Below are 16821 nucleotides of genomic sequence, written 5' to 3'. Positions count from 1 at the left end.
GAGAGAACCAATGGGGGAGGGGCAGAGAGAGAGGGGGACAGAGGATCTGAAGCAGGCTCTGTGCTGACAGCAGTGAGCCCAATGTGGGGCTCGAACTCATAAACTATGAGATCATGATCTGAGCCAAAGTTGGATGCCTAACCGACTGAGCTACCCAGGTGCCCCTAATAATGCTGTTTATAGCAGCATTATTCACAATAGCCAAAGAGTGGAAACAGCTTGACTGGCCATCAACTGATGAGTAGATAAAATATGCTATCTTTAATACTGTGGAATACTATTTGGCTATAAGACGAAATGAAGTATTGATACATGTTACAATATGAATAAACCTTGAAAACATTATGCTAAGTGAAATAAACCAGGCACAAAAAGTTTACGTACGATTCCATTTATATGAAATACCCAGAAAAGGCAAATTCATGGAGACAAAGAGCAGATTATGGTGGCCAGAGACTGGGGACAGGGAGGCCAGGGAATGACTGCTTAATGGGAATGGGGTAATGGAAATGTTCTGGAACTAGATAATGGCAATGGTTACATAACACTGTAAATGCACTGTCACTTAATTGTACACCTAAAATGATTAAAATTGTAAGTTTTATGTTGTATGTATTTAACACCAAAAAAAGAGATAATACACAAAAAAGAAAGAAATGAAAAGATAATATACAAAAAGAAAGAAATAAGCCAGACACAAAAGGACAAATATTATATTCCATTTATATGAGGTATCTAGAATAGGCAAATTTATAGAGATAAAAATAGAGGTTACCAGGGGTTAAGGGGAGGGAGAAGTGGGGATTTACTATTTCATGGAGTTTCTGTTTGTGATGATGAAATGTTCTGGACATGGATGGTGGTAATGGTTGCACACAATGTGAATATAATTAATGCCACTAAACTGCACACTTGAAAATGCTTAAAATGGTGATTTTTATGTTATATGTGTTATGTAACATACCCCAAACCACTGAATTGTACAGTTTAAATGGCTGAATTTTGCAGTATGGGAATTATAGCTCAATAAAGTTTACAAGAAAAAATAATTAGGTGGTGAGTGGGAAGGGAATCAAATCTAATACCTTCACAGAAAGGCTAATGTAACTTGTCCTACATTATAGGTTAATGATATGAAAACTATTAGTGAAATCAGGAGAGAAACTTAATCACAGACCATTCAAAACAGGCATATTTGTAAAGGGACTTTAAAATATCAAGCCAGTGGGGTGCCTGGGTGGCTTAGTCCGTTAAGCATCCAACTCTTTTTCTTTATTTTTAAATTTATTTTGAGAGAGAAAGTGAGTAAGTGTGAGCAGGGGAGGGGCAGAGGGAGATGGGGAGAGCAAAACCCAAGCAGGCTATGTAATGTCAGTGTAGAGCCCAATGTGGGGCTCAATCCCACAAACCGTGAGATCATGACCTGAGCCAAAATCAAGAGTTGGACGCTTAACCAACTGAGCCACCCAGGTGCCCCAAACAGGGGACAGAGAACATGTTCAACTACTCTACAAAAGTGTCACATTGGAATTAACTTGCACCAGTTCGAACTGGCTCACGGCCAGTTATTATTATTATTAAATCAAATTATTATTTAATTATTATTATTTAATTATTATTAGATTATTATTAAAAATTAAATTATATAAATTATAATTAGCTATACTAAAGGTAATAATCACAATTCATTATTCCCTAATTATTCCACTATATTGTACCTTTATCCACGCTCTTGGGGTTTATTATACCTAATGTATGTGCATAGTGAAAATGTTACATAATAGCGTACTATTGTTTATCTCTTCCCAACTCTGCGTTCAGTATGACACAGTGGTAGTTTTAAATCAGCCATGGTGGAAATATTTACACCACAAAAACCAGCAAGTGCCAACAGATCCAGGCTTTTTCATTCTAGAGAGCCAGATGTTGAGTATTTACCAGCATACCATTGCCTGCAGGGAGGCACTGAGTAAAATTCTGACTCTGGGAAACATTTTGTGGACATATGACCCAGTTTCTTAGACAAATAAATTACAAGGGAAAGAGAGAACATATAGATTAACAGTGACTTAAGAATAATCAAGATAGGGGCGCCTGGGTGGCGCAGTCGGTTAAAGCATCCGACTTCAGCCAGGTCACGATCTCACGGTCCGTGAGTTCGAGCCCCGCGTCGGGCTCTGGGCTGATGGCTCGGAGCCTGGAGCCTGTTTCCGATTCTGTGTCTCCCTCTCTCTCTGTCCCTCCCCCGTTCATGCTCTGTCTCTCTCTGTCCCAAAAAAAATAAAAAAATTAAAAAAAAAAAAAAAAAAAAGAATAATCAAGATAGTGTAATATTAGTGTAATATAAACAGACCAATGGAACAAAATATAAAGTACAGAAATAGGCCTGCACATTTTAACAATGGTATTTCATGTGCTGGAATAACTGGATATACATATACCAAAATGAAAAAAAAGGGAACTTTGATCCACACCTCACACTGTATACAAAAATCAACTCAAATGGATCACAGACCTAAATACAAAAGCCCAAATCATTAAACTTATAGGAGAAAACCTTTGTGGTACTAAACTGAGCAAAGATTTCTTACATTTGAGACCAAAAGCAAGATCAATAAAAGAAAAAAAAATTGATAAAGTGGATTTAATCAAAATTTAAAACTTCTGCTTTTCAAAAGACACTGTCAAGAGAAAGAAAAGAAGGCTACAGATTGGAAGAAAATACTGGAAAATCATATATCTGATAAAGGGCTTGAATCCAGAATATATGAAGAACTCTCAAAACACAGTAATAAGAAATAGTTAGAAAATGGGCAATTTCAACACTCTTTATTTTAATAAAGATATATAGATGGCAAATAACCTGTGAAAAAGTGCTTAATGTCATTAGTCAATAGGGAAATGTAAATTAAAACCACAATGAGATATAAACCTATCATAATGGCTAAACATTGTAAAAGCTGGAAAAACCACTTCAGAAAAGAGCCTGGCAGTTTCTTTAAAAAGTTATACATACACCTGCCATATAGTCCAACCATTCCACCCCTAGGCATTTACACAGGAGACGTGAAAATGTATACTCCACCAAGACTACACAAAAATGTCCACAGCAATTTTATTTGTAATAGCAAGAACTGGAAACAACCCAAATGACCATCAGGTAGACAGATGAAGAAACTGCAGTCTATCTGTACAGTGGAATACTGCTTGACAATAAAAAGGAACGAAATATTGATACATGCAGCAACATGGATGCATCTCAAAAGAAGTATGCTCAGTGAAAGAACACAAGACAAAAAAAGAATATATGATGTGTGATTGCATTTATATAAAACTGTAGCAATTGCAAACTAATCTTTAGTGACGAAAAGTAGATCACTGGCTGCCTGGGGGAAAGGGGCAGGAGGGAGGGATTACAAAAGGATAAAAGGAAACTTTTTGGGTTGATGAATATGCTCATTATTTTGATTGTGGTAATGGTTTTACAAGTATATATGGTTGTCAAAGCTTGTAAAACTGTACATACTAAATATATGTCACTCGTTGGATGTGAACTCTCAGTACTGTTTAAAAAAAATGAGATATGCCAATTGAGATGTATATTTCAATATTAATTCAAACAAGTAAGTTGTTTTAAAAAGAGATTTTGAGATAATCAGGGAAACTGACAAACTGCCCAGATATTTAAGGAATTGTTAAAAACTTTAGATGGGATAACACTACTCCAGTTAAAAAGAGCAGACCTTTAGATATAACTTTGTGAAACATTTATGAATGAATATGATATCCTGACAGAAGAGGAAGTGGGTAGAGACATACATGAAACAAGAATGGTCATGATTTGATAAAATTTTAAGTTGAATAACTTAGAGGTTCATTATACTATTATTTTATATACATCTTTCAGTGATATAATCTTCTAATACAGAGCTGAAAATAAATATTAAGGGTTCATAAAGGTTCTTTAGGCTACTTGTGACAGAATTAGGAAATAATCAGAGCTGATTTCTAGGAGGCTATTCTGATTATAGACTATAATCTAGTTATGATTTCTAGAACTGATGCTGTAAATTTGAGGATTCTTTCATAACTAGGATGAACTAAAGAAGTTAATAAATTCCAAAAAGTTCAGTAAGAACACATCTTTTGTTAAGACCACAAAAGAAGTACTTTTTCTGTTTGCTTATCTTAAAGAACATCATATATAAACATGAAAGGGCTAGAACAAAAAAGGATAAGGCATATAAGAAATGTAGTCTTGGGGTGCCTGGGTGGCTCAGTTGGTTAAGTATCTGACTTTGGCTCAGGTCATGATCTCATGGTTGGGTTTGAGCCCTGTTTCTGGCTACGCTAACACCTCAGAGCCTGGAGCCTGCTCTGGATTCTGTGTCTCCCTCTCTCTCTTCCCCTCCCCCAATTGTGTTCATTCTCTCTCTCTCTCAAAAATAAACATTTTGGGGGTGCCTGAGTGGCTCAGTCGGTTGAGCATTCGACTTCAGCTCAGGTCATGATCTCGCGGTTCATGAGTTTGAGCCCCACGTCAGGCTCTGTGTTGACAGCTCAGAGCCTAGAGCCTTCTTGGGATTCTGTGTCTCCCTCTCTCTCTCCGCCCCTCCCCTGCTTGTACTCTGCCTCTCTCTCTCTCTCTCAAAAATAAATAAAACATTAAAAAAATATTTTAAAAAATTATAAAAAAAAAAAAAAGAAATATAGTCTTTAAGTTGATACATAGACACACCCAAAGTGAAGCAAACAGTGGAGAGCTCAGAAAAGAGCATTTGCTGCAAGTGATTCCCTCCTTGAAAATGATCACCTGACCCTGTTCACTCTGGGGCACTCCATTCACAAGTATACATACAGATGCCCCTGTACATTCTCCTCTGCCATTTGTCATTGCAACAAGCCGTGTTGGGAGCAGTACAAAATCACCAAGGACAGACTCCTTAACCTTATTCTCTATTCACTACAGATTATTACAAAAAACACATTCTATGAAAGTTCTGTGAGGCAGATCCCATTTCCATCCTATTTGAATTGGCACTAAATGCAGTTTTTACTGGCAGTTTTACCAAAGACTGGATTTTCAACAGGAAGAGATGTATAATTAATCCCTCAGTTCCAGGAGGGATGAAAGCAGTTATATTTCTAACAGTTATAAAAGCATTGTAATTGCTATTTACATCCTCCAAATTTAACAGCACCCCCCCCCCCATTTTGACTAATTCAAAGTCCTTCACAGTTCTTGGTCTATTACCAAAAATCTTGGGAGATGATTTTCCATCAAAGCTGCTTATAGATATAAGATGGTCTAATCTATGACTTGTAATGTGAATAATGCTATATGCAAATTTGATAGTTATACATTTGTTTCTATATGGGTGAAATTATAGGAGAAATAGAACTGTTTTAACAAACTGTTACTTTATTTAAAACATAAATGGGGCAATAATGGTAACATTTACTGAATGCTTCCTAGGTGCCAAATGCTATTCAAAGGACTTTACGTTAATTTGGTCGTGACAATTAATCCCACAAGTTAGCTCCAATTAATAGCTCCATTTTATAGGTAAGGAAACTGAGGCAGAGTCATATAGCTCACAAACAAAAGAGCCATGTTGCATACCTATACATTCCATCTCCAAAGCCCAGACTCCACCACCTTGAGGGAATAAGAGGACAGAGAAATGCACGGAGACGGAAGAGAGTCAAGATGTGGGCACAGAAAACATACGTAACACCAAACGTCCAAATATCCATTCAGGCAATATCTTTCACCTCAATATATGAAAGGGTGCAGGGAACCAAAAAAAGTGGGTTCTAGAAATAACATTTTATGAACTTAATACTTAACCAGGGCAAGTGGATTTAAACTGACGTGTAAGTAACACCTCTTCCTTCCTTCCCAAGTACTGAAATTGAAGTGAATTTCATGCTAAACTTTGAGCTCCTCAGAAATTTGCCATATAAATTTTAAAGAGGTGTTTTCCAGCTTTAAGAAAATTCAACACAGGACAATCTTCACTAAGCAAAAATACTTGGAAATGAATTACAATGAAAAATATTTCACTGCAGGTATTTTGTAATGATGCTTCTTTAACACTCTTTTCATAATGGCTTTTTTATTTTTAAGGAAGGAAGGGAATGTCATTCCATGTTACTGAATAGGAAAGTCCTCAGCAACCCCAGCAGCCCCCTCCTCTGCTCACAGAACCAGCAGCTTCTCCCCTGTTCAGTTCTTTGGAGCAAACTTCAAAGCGTTCGTGGCACTTTCAACCGTTCCTACCATTCACTACAGGAAAGAGCATGAATGTCAGTCCCACATCTAGTTGCCACTTCTTAGCAAGCCCTTTAACCTCCGTATCTCCATATGAGGATAGTAACAGTATCTCCTCCTTCACTAAAGGGCAGCAAAGGATTGAGGAGTTAAGACATGGAAGCATTTCGAGTTCCTGGCACACAACAAATGCTCTATAAATGTTAGATTTATTCTTATAGTCTTGTAACAAAATACTCCCGAGAAGTTGTCACAAGCATCTTCAGACACGAGGACACCATGTGATTAAGGAACATGCAATACTTCTATGATGAAAGGGGGAAGGAGGGAAGGAAGGAAGGGCACAGCACATATAATTGTCAACAAAACGTGTCCAATCTGAGGAAAATATATCTTCTTTGGGGTGTACATTTGAATGTAAGTGAGGGTATATTAAATTAATCTATCAGGAAGTTCTAAACTGAGCGGCACATTGAATATACATTTTGGCTCGGGGTCCAAAGTCTGAGCGTTAGATCAACGTGAGAAAAAGCTGAGATCAGACAGCATCACCATCATCGAATGTACTTCTCAAATACAAACCTAATTCTGAAATTATCATAAACCTGTAACTGCACTACTAGGAATTTTAGTGATAACTTTAAAGTGTGACGGGGCAGTGCGGAGACAAGAATGTCGCAGCGCGGTCGGCCACTGGTCTGCTAGTGTGGCTGCTCGGCCGCGCAGCTCCTGCAGACCTAACTAGATGCTCACTGCCTACTGCAGGCAGGGGAGGGGAGAAAGCGGGCTGGGCTCTGTGCAGACACGAGACCGCCATCAAACCATTTAGAATTCTGTCTTTCAGAGTAACTGACTGAGAGAACTATTTTGTCTATTTAATATTAGGAAAGCAAGGGTATCTCAATCAATTCCACAGAGTTATGCTATAATTTATTATTCTGCCTTACATAACCTGAATTTGTATAAATGGTTTATTGGCTCAAAAAAGATACCATTTTTCCTGAAGGGATCTAGTTTAACTCACTTTTTCAACATTTATGTAAACTGTTAATCTACTTCCTTAGTTAAATCACTGTCTAAATATTCATATTGTTAATTTCTCTCTTTACTTGAATACACTTCTTGGTTGTTTTGAACAGTAAATTAACAGCTTTCATAATTATCAATCATTGCAGCATTTTACTTTTGCAATAATAATAGCAGATATTTATATAGCATTAACTACATGCCAGGCCCCACTCTGTGACTGACAGACACACACACACACACACACACACACACACACACACACACAATATCCTTATAACAACCTTATGATGTAGGTACTATTATTATTCCCATTTTACATGTGAAGAAAACTGGAACAGACAGAATAAATAACTTGCCCAAACTAATGAGTGACAGAGCTGAGATTTGAACCCACACTCTGGCTTGGGGTCTGTGCTCTTAACCACTAGACACCTTGCTTCTTGGCAGCTGAAGGATGAGAAGAGTTAAATCAGTGAAGGGGAAGGGAATTTGGAGAGGTATGGGGTGGGGGGAAAGGCAACAGCACTTGCTGAAGCGCTTTGGCATGTATAGGACAGGGGTAGGGGAAAGGTCCTTGAGAACATGACATAAGGGCAACATGATAAACCCAGAGAAGGTACACGAATGGCTGCACTTGAGAGCTCTGCAGGGTATAGACCACGCAGGACCCTGCAGGTCAGGTCAAGGGATAGGAAGAGAACAGCAAGCCACGGGGGGTCTTGCATGAGGGGTGGGTGCATGACAATCAGAATGTTAGTGTGAAAGCCACTGTGGTGCAGAAATGGGCTTGTCCCAGATGAGAAAGCAGGGAGCCCATAAGGAGTTGTGGTGACAGGTTGGATGAGATGATGGTGATGAGCAGAGAGGAGAAGAGAAGGTACAATCACCAGGGCAGGGTGACAGACTGAATTTGGGGAAGGGAGGGGGTCAAGAGGAAGGAAGTCTCAAGGATGACTCCTAGGTTTCTGGTTTGTGCAGCTGGATGGATGGTGATGGGCTGCTCCACAAGATGGAAATACGTAATGAAGACAGACTTCTCCTGGACACGCGGAGTGGGAGATCTGAAATATCCATGGGGAGATATCCAGAGCAAGCAGCTAGAAACACACACCTGGAGCCCAGGTGGAAGGTGAGAGCCAGAGGTATACATTCTGGAGTTGATACATGAATGATGACCCGAGCTGCAGGGGTACGGGAGATCCTATAAAAGACACTAAAGAGAAGAGGGCCTAAGGCAGAGCCATAAAGAACTTGACATTTTAAAAGACCAGAAAAACAAGGATGAGTCTGTAGAGGAGAAGCTGAGAAGCAGTGGGAAAACCAGAAGAGTGCAGACATCACAGAAATCAGGGAAAGAGAGCTTAAGAAGAAATCAATAAAGTCAAATGCTCTGACAGGTCAAGAAAGATGCAGACGAAACATCTATTAGGTGTGGAGACATGTGGTGACTGTTTCCAAAGGGCAATGGGGACAGAGCCAGATCTGGAGTGAAGTGAGGCATAAGTGAGAGGGAGGAAGTAAAGGAAGAGTACACACAACCCTGAAAAAAGGCAGCTAAATGAGAATGTGGGGCAAGAGTAGAAGACTTAAAATAGGAGACACTGAGCACGTTTAAACTGTTGATGAAGACCTGAGTTGGGAGGAAGGTAAGCAGACTCATGAGGAAGGAGCTGACTGACGGTGTGAGGTTTCCATGCAGTCAGCAGGAGACAGGATTCAAAGCCTGAAGAAGTGGCAGGAGAGATGGTGTCTCTTTCTTACCATGAGGGAAGGAGGCTAGGAGGTATGCAGGCACAGGTGGGTTTGTACCTTTAAGAGCGGGAAGATGATAAACTTCCCAGCTGGTGGCTCTCAATTTCTGTGTGACATAGGAGGCAAAGTTATGTCGAGAAAGTAAAAGAGGAGGTGCAGGTATGGGAAGGGTGGGGGAAGAGTAAAGTGGGGACAGTGTCAGGGCTTAGAGGATACAAGAAGGATGGAATTGGTCATTGTAGAGGGTGGGAGAAAGAATGAGCCCCAGAAAAGGGGACTGATGGGCAGTGTTAAGGGCTTATTTCAGAATGCAGGTGATCAACAATTTACAGGGGTTCCTGTCGGCTCTGCTGTTGGCAGTGCTCAGCTGGCCAGTGCAGGCAGAGAGAGGGCAGCCAGCCAGTGGTCATCCAGGAGGCAGGTTTTGCCTGCAAGGCACAACAGAAGATCCAGAGGCAAAGGAGGTTAAGGACTGGGCAAGGACACTAGAGGTGGACCAGGGACCTAAGCTCCATGAAGAAAAGAGGGAGGATGGACACAGAGAGAATAAAGGAACGAGAGACGAGGGTACTGATAAGAGGGAGAATAATGCAGTACAGGACGCCGATAGAAAAGAGGTTGTGGGCACTGGATGGGATACTTAAATTTAACTCATTAATTATCATTAATAATCATTCATTAGATTATTTGAATTATTAATTAGTTTGATTATTCACTAATACATTAAGGTCAACCTTCTGTGATATAACAAAAGGCTGAGCTCCTTGTTCTGTGAAGCGCTCTTAGAAATCGTTAAGAACAAGGCCAACACCAACTCATGGGAAAAATGAGTAAAACACCCACTTGGCTGGAGATTCCTCCTCCAGGGGGCCCGGGGACTCTTCCACCGCTGTGGTCTCTTCCATTGGTGCAGTCTGCTCCACGTCACTGAAAAGCAGTGAGAATTGCTCTAGTCACACAAATATGTTCACATCAATGCTTTTATATATTCAAGATAGAAAAAAAAAATTCCAATGTCCTTTTTCTTAAGTAAATCTCATTCAAAAAATTACATACACATATAGGTAACCCACATCAAAATAAAAATGACAAAATGTTATAAATTGCTAATCCATTGAAATTATTTTTAAAAATGTTAAAAGTACTTTTAGAAATAGAACTTTCTATGAATGGCCTAAAGTTAAAACAGATTATAAAAGACCAGAACAATTATTTAAGATGCTTACTGTCCTAGGAAATTCCAAATATTAAAAGGGGCCATAAAATTTCTCAACCTGTGCTTTTAAAATGTGTTCAAACTTCAGTGACCATCAATTTAACACAGACTGCTAAATACACAGGATGTTATATATGAACCTCACAGTACCCACAAGCCAAAAGCCTACAACAGACACAAAAAATAAAGAGAACGGAATCTAAACATAACATTAAGAAAGTCATCAAATCACAAGGGAAGAAAGAAAAGAAGAAAGGAACAGAAATGAAAAACAACCAGAAAATGATTAACAAAATGATAGTAATACATGCCTATCAATAATTACTTTAAATGTAAATGGATTAAATGCTCCAATAAAAGACACAGGGTGACTGAATGGATAAGACCCATCTCTATGCTGCCTACAGGAGACTCACTCACACCTAAAGACACACACGGACAAAGTGAAGAGACGGAAAAAACATTTACCATGCAAATAGAAGCAAAAAAAAAAAAAAAAAAAAAGCTGGGGTGGCAATATTTATATCAGACAAAATAGACTTTAAACAAAAACCATAACAAGAGACAAAGGGGATTACATAATGATAAAAAGATCGATCTAAGAAGAGAATGTAACAATTGTAAATATCTCTGCACTTGCCACAGGAGCACCTGAACAAAAAGCAACATTAAACAGACATAAAGGGAAAAATCAACAGTGATACAATAATAGTACAACACTTTAACATCCCACTTACATTAATGGACAAATCATCCAGACAGAAAATCAATCAGTAGCTTTGAAAGACACATTAGACCAGATGGACTTAACAGACATAAACCATCTCCAAACAGCAGAATACATATTCTTTTCAAGTATGCATGGAACATTCTCGAGGATAAATCACATGGTAGGCCACAAAACGCATCCTAATAAATTTAAAAGACTGAAATCGTATCAGGAATCTTTTCTGATCACAACACTATAAAGCCAGAAGTCAATTACAAGAATAAAACTGGAAAAAACACAAACATGTGGATGCTAAGCGACATGCTACTAAAAAACCAATGGGTCAATGAAGAAATCAAAGAGGATATCAAAAATACCTTGACACAAATGAAATGAAAACACCATGGTCCAAAATCTTTGGGACACAGCAAAAGCAGCTCTCAAAGGGAAGTTTATAGTGATCCAGGCCTACCTCAAAAAATAAGAAAAATCTCAAACAATCTAACCCTACACCTAAAGGAACTAGAAAAAGAGGAACAAAGCCCAACATGAGTAGAAGAAAAGAAATAAGATCAGAGAAGAAATAAATGAAATAGAGCCTAAAAACATAATGAAAAGATCCACAAAACTAAGAGCTAATTCTCTGAAAAGACTAATTAAATAAACTTTTAGCCAGATTCATCAAGGAAAAAAAAAAAAAGGAGGACTCAAACAAATAAAATCACAAATGAAAGAGAATTTACAACTGACATCACAGAAATACAAAGAATCATTAGATTCTTATACACCAAAAAATTGGACAACTAGAAGAAATGGGTAAATTCCTAGAAACATACAATCTTCTAAGACTGAATCAGGAAAAAAAAATCTGTAATTGGCCAATTACTAATATCAAAATTGAGTTAGTAATCAAAAAAACTCCAGGAGTAGATGGTTTCACAGGTAAATTCTATCACATATTTAAAGAAGAGTTAATACATACTCTTCTCATATCCCAAAAAATGGAAGAGGAAGAAGTATTTCCAAATTAATTCTATGAGGCCAGCATTACCCTCACACCAAACTCAAAACAAAAACAATACAGAAAGAATTACAGACCAATATCCCTGATGAACATTCATGTAAAACTCCTTAACAAAATATTATTAGCAAACAGCATTCAACAACACATTAAAAGGATCATTCACCATAATCACATTGGACTTATTCCAGGGATGTAAGGATGATTCAATACCTGCAAATCAATCAATGTGATATACTATATTAACAAAATGAAGGATGAAAATGATATGATCATCTCAATAGATGCTGAAAAAGCATTTGACAAAATTCAACATCCATTCATGATAAAAACTCTCAACAAAGTGGGTATAGAGGGAACACACCTCAATATAATAAAGGCCATATATGAAAACTCACAGCTAACATCATACTCAATGGTGAAAAGCTTAAAGTGTTTCCTCTAAGATCAGGAACAAAACAAGGATGTCCATTCTATCACTTTTATTCAACATAGTACTGAAAGTCCTAGCCACACCAATCAGACCAAAAAAAAAAAAAAAAGAAGTAAAGGGATCTAAATAGGTAAGAAGTAAAACTGTCACTATTTGCAGATGACATGATACTATACATAGAAAACAGTAAATAACTCACCAGAAAACTATTAGAACTAATAAATGATTTCAGTAAAATTGCAGGATACAAAATTAATCTACAGAAATCTGTTGCATTTCTATACATTAATAACGAACCAGCAGAGACATTACAAAAACAACCCCATTTACAATTTCATTAAAGAGAATAGCATGCCTATGAATAAACTGAACCAAGGAGTTAAAAGACCTCTACTTTGAAAACTATAGGACATTGGTAAAAGAAATTGAAGACAACACAAATAAATGAGAAGATATTCTATATTCATGGGTTGGAAGAATTAATATTGTTAAAATGTCCACACTACTCAAAGTAATCTTAGATTCAATGCAATCCCCATCAAAATGCCAATGGTATTTTTCACAGAACTAGAAACAAGCAATCCTAAAATTTGTATGGAACCACAAAAGACCCCAAATAGCCAAAGCTCTCTTGAGAAAGAACAATAAAGCTGAATATATTACAATCCCAGATTTAAAACTATACTACAAAGCTCTATTAACAAAACAGTAGTGGACTGGCATAAAAATAAAGACCATAGATCAATGTAACAGAAGAGAGCACAGAGTTAATCCCATGCTTATATGGTCAATTAATCTATGACAAAGGAGGCAATAATACACAGTGGTGAAAAGACAACTTCTTCAATAAGTGGTGTTGGGGAAACCTAAACAGCTACATGCAAAAGAATGAAACTGGACCACTTTCTTATACACCACACACAAAAATAAACTCAAAATGGATTAAAGACCTAAATGTAAAAACTGAAACCATAAAATACCCCCACCCCAACAAGAAACCCCCAATCATAGGCAGTATACTCTTAGACATCTGTTTAGCAATATTTTTCTGTATCTGTCTCCTCAGCCAAGGGAAACAAAAGCAAAAATAGGCTACTGGGACTACATCAAACTAAATAAAAAGCTTTTGCACAGTGGAAGAAACCATGAAAAAAATGAAAAGGCAATCTGTTGAATGGGAGAAGATTTTTGAAAATGATATATTGAAAAAGGGATCAATATCCAAAATATATAAAGAACTCCTAGAACTCAACACCAAAAAAACTAAGAGTCCGATTAAAAAATAGGCAGAGGACTTGACTAGACATATGGTCAACATACATATGAAAAGATGCTCAACACCACTCCTCATCAGGGAAATGCAAAAATCAAAACCACAATGATATATATACCCTTACACCAATCAGAATAGCTAATATCAAAAAGACAAGAAGTAACAAGTGTTGGTGAGGATGTGGAGAAAAGGGAATCCTTGTGTACTGCCATTGGGTATGTAAATTGGTACATCCACTATGGAAAATAGCATGGAGGTTCCTCAAACAAAACAGAATTACCATACGATCCAGTAATGACCCCTCCGGGTATTTATTCCCCCTGCCCCAAATGAAAAGACAAATTTTAAAAGATATATGCACCCCTTTTATAATTAAGCATTATTTATAATAGCCAAAGTATGGAAGAAACCTAATTGCCCATTGACAGATGAATGGATAAAATTGTATTATATACATACAATGGAATATTACTCAGCCATAAAAAAGAATAAAGTCTTGCCATTCGCAACAACACGGATGGACCCAAAGGTATTTATGTTAAGTGAAATAAGTCAGAGAAAGATAAATATCCTATGATTTCACTCACATGTGGAATTTAAATAACAAAACAAATGAAGAAAAAAAAGACTCAAATACAGAGAACAAATTGGCAGTTCCCAGAGGAGCATGGGGGTGGAGGAGAATGGGCAAAATAGGTAAAGGGGATTAAGACATATAAACTTCCCAAAGCAATCTACATATTCAATGCAATCTCAATCAAAATTGCACCAGCATTCTTCTCAAAGTTAGAACAAACAATCCTAAAATTTGTATGGAACCACAAAAGACCTCGAATAGCCAAAGTTATGTTGGAAAAAAAAAAAAAAACCAAGGCGTCACAATCCTGGAGTTTAGCCTCTACTACAAAGTTGTAATCATCAAGACAGTATGGTACTGGCACAAGAACAGACACATAGACCAATGGAATAGAATAGAGAACCCTGAATTGGACCTACAAATGTATGGCCAACTAATCTTTGACAAAACAGGAAAGAGTACCCACTGGAAAAAAGACAGTCTCTTTAGCAAATGGTACTGGGAGAACTGGACAGCAACATGCAGAAGAATGAACTTGGGCCACTTACTTACACCATACACAAAAATAAACTCAAAATGGATGAAAGACCTAAATGTGAGACAGGAAACCATTAAAACCCTAGAGGAGAAAATAGGCAACAACCTCTTTGACCTCAGCTGCAGCAATTTCTTGCTTGACATGTCTCCAAAGGAAGGAAATTAAAAGCAAAATGAACTATTGGGACCTCATCAAGATAAAAAGCTTCTGCACCACAAAGGAAACAATCAACAAAACTAAAAGGCAACTGACAGAATGGGAAAAGATATTGGCCAATGACATATCAAATAAAAGGCTAGTATCTAAAATCTATAAAGAACTAACCAAACTCCACACCTGAAAAACAAATAATCCAGTGAAGAAATGGGCAGAAGACATGAATAGACATTTTTTCCAAAGAAGATGGCCAACAGACACATGAAAAGATGTTCAATATCACTCAGGGATATACAAATCAGGGAAATACAAATCAAAACCACACTGAGATCAAAACCACATTGAGATACCACCTCACACCAGTCAGAGTGGCTAAAATTAACAACTCAGGAAACAACAGATGTTGGTGAGGATGTGGAGAAACGGGAACCCTCTTACACTGTTGGTGGGAATGCAAACTGGTACAGCCGCCCTGGAAAACAGTGTGGAGGTTCCTCAAAAAATTAAAAATCAAACTACCCTACAACCCAATAATAGCGCTACTAGGAATTCATCCAAAGTATACAGGAGTGCGGATTCATAGGGGCACATGTACCCCAATCTTTACAGCAGCACCTTCAACAATAGCCACATTACAGAAAGAGCCCAAATGTCCATCACCTGATGAATGGACAAAGATGTGGTTTGTATATACAATGGGATACTACTTGGCAATGAGAAAGAATGAAATCCTGCCATTTGTAACAACGTTAAAGAAAGACAAATATCATATGTTTTCACTCACATGTGGAACTTGAGAAACTTAAAGGAGGACCATGGGAAAAGGGAAGGGGAAAAATAGTTTCAAAAAAATAGAGTGTGAACGGGGGAGGAGCAGAGAGAGAGGGAGACACAGAATCCAAAGCAGGCTCCAGGCTGTCAGCACAGAGCCTGATGCGGGGCTCGAACCCATAAACTGTTAGATCATGACCTGAGTTGAAGCTGGACACTTAACTGACTGAGCCACCCAGGCACCCCAACATAAGCTATTTTTTGAAAAGCAAAGATAAATTGACCTGTAATAACAGAATTGACTTTCTGCATTTTTAAAAAATGTTTACTTACTTTTGAGGGAGAGAGAGACAGAGTGCGAGAGGCGTAGGGGGAGAGAGAAACACACACACACACACACCACAGAATCCGAAGCAGGCTCCAGGCTCTGAGCTGTCAGCACTGAGTCCGATGCAGGGCTCAAACCTACAGACCATAAGATTATGACCTGAGCTGAAGTTGGATGCTTAACTGACTGAGTCACCCAGGTACCCCTACATTTTTTTATTCTCAATGCAAAGCTATTGTAATGAGCTTAAAAGTGAGTTTTTCTATACAAAATTTGAATAATTTTTTTAAGTTAATTGTTTCTATAATCTCTACACCCAATGTGGGAGTCGAACTCACAGTCCTGAGATCAACAGTCACCTGCTCTACTGACTGAGCCAGCCAGGCACCCCAAATAATTATTAATCTTTATTTTTGAAAAAGGTCCTAAATCAAATGCACCCTATGTGTGGAAAGATGTGGCTGGCACTGTGCTTGGTGGAGGCCCTGTCACAAAGGCTGCTTCTGCTCATCAGCCTGACTCCAGCAGGGTCACAGGAGTTTCTGGCATCCAGGAGCCTCAAAACCCAGCAGCAGCAGCACAAATTATTCCAACTTTCTCTTTACTCCCTTGGCAACATAATAAACCAAGGGAATAAAAACCATAGGTTTATTGATAGTTTATAGTTTTCAACAATTAAAAATCATAAAAGGGACTATGTACAAACACCAGCATTCTTTTTTTTTTATTAAAAAAAAATTTTTT

The 16821-nt window shown here is 37.9% G+C and overlaps 1 protein-coding gene across 3 annotated transcripts in view; it reads right to left on the bottom strand.

The window, feature by feature from the left end:
• HABP4 (hyaluronan binding protein 4) overlaps positions 1-16821 on the bottom strand; it is a 40885-nt gene that overhangs the window by 6951 nt on the left and 17113 nt on the right. For all 3 annotated transcript variants that reach the window (XM_049615115.1, XM_049614948.1, XM_049615031.1), the window contains one exon: positions 9899-9982. In XM_049615115.1, coding sequence (XP_049471072.1) covers positions 9899-9982 — 84 coding nt within the window. The remainder of the gene's footprint in view (positions 1-9898; positions 9983-16821) is intronic.

This window comes from Panthera uncia, chromosome D4, assembly GCF_023721935.1.
Source record: "Panthera uncia isolate 11264 chromosome D4, Puncia_PCG_1.0, whole genome shotgun sequence".
NCBI classification, from domain to species: Eukaryota; Metazoa; Chordata; class Mammalia; order Carnivora; family Felidae; genus Panthera; species Panthera uncia.
The sequence above is the reverse complement of the archived record's forward strand: the minus strand, read 5'-3'. Positions and strand labels throughout refer to the sequence as shown.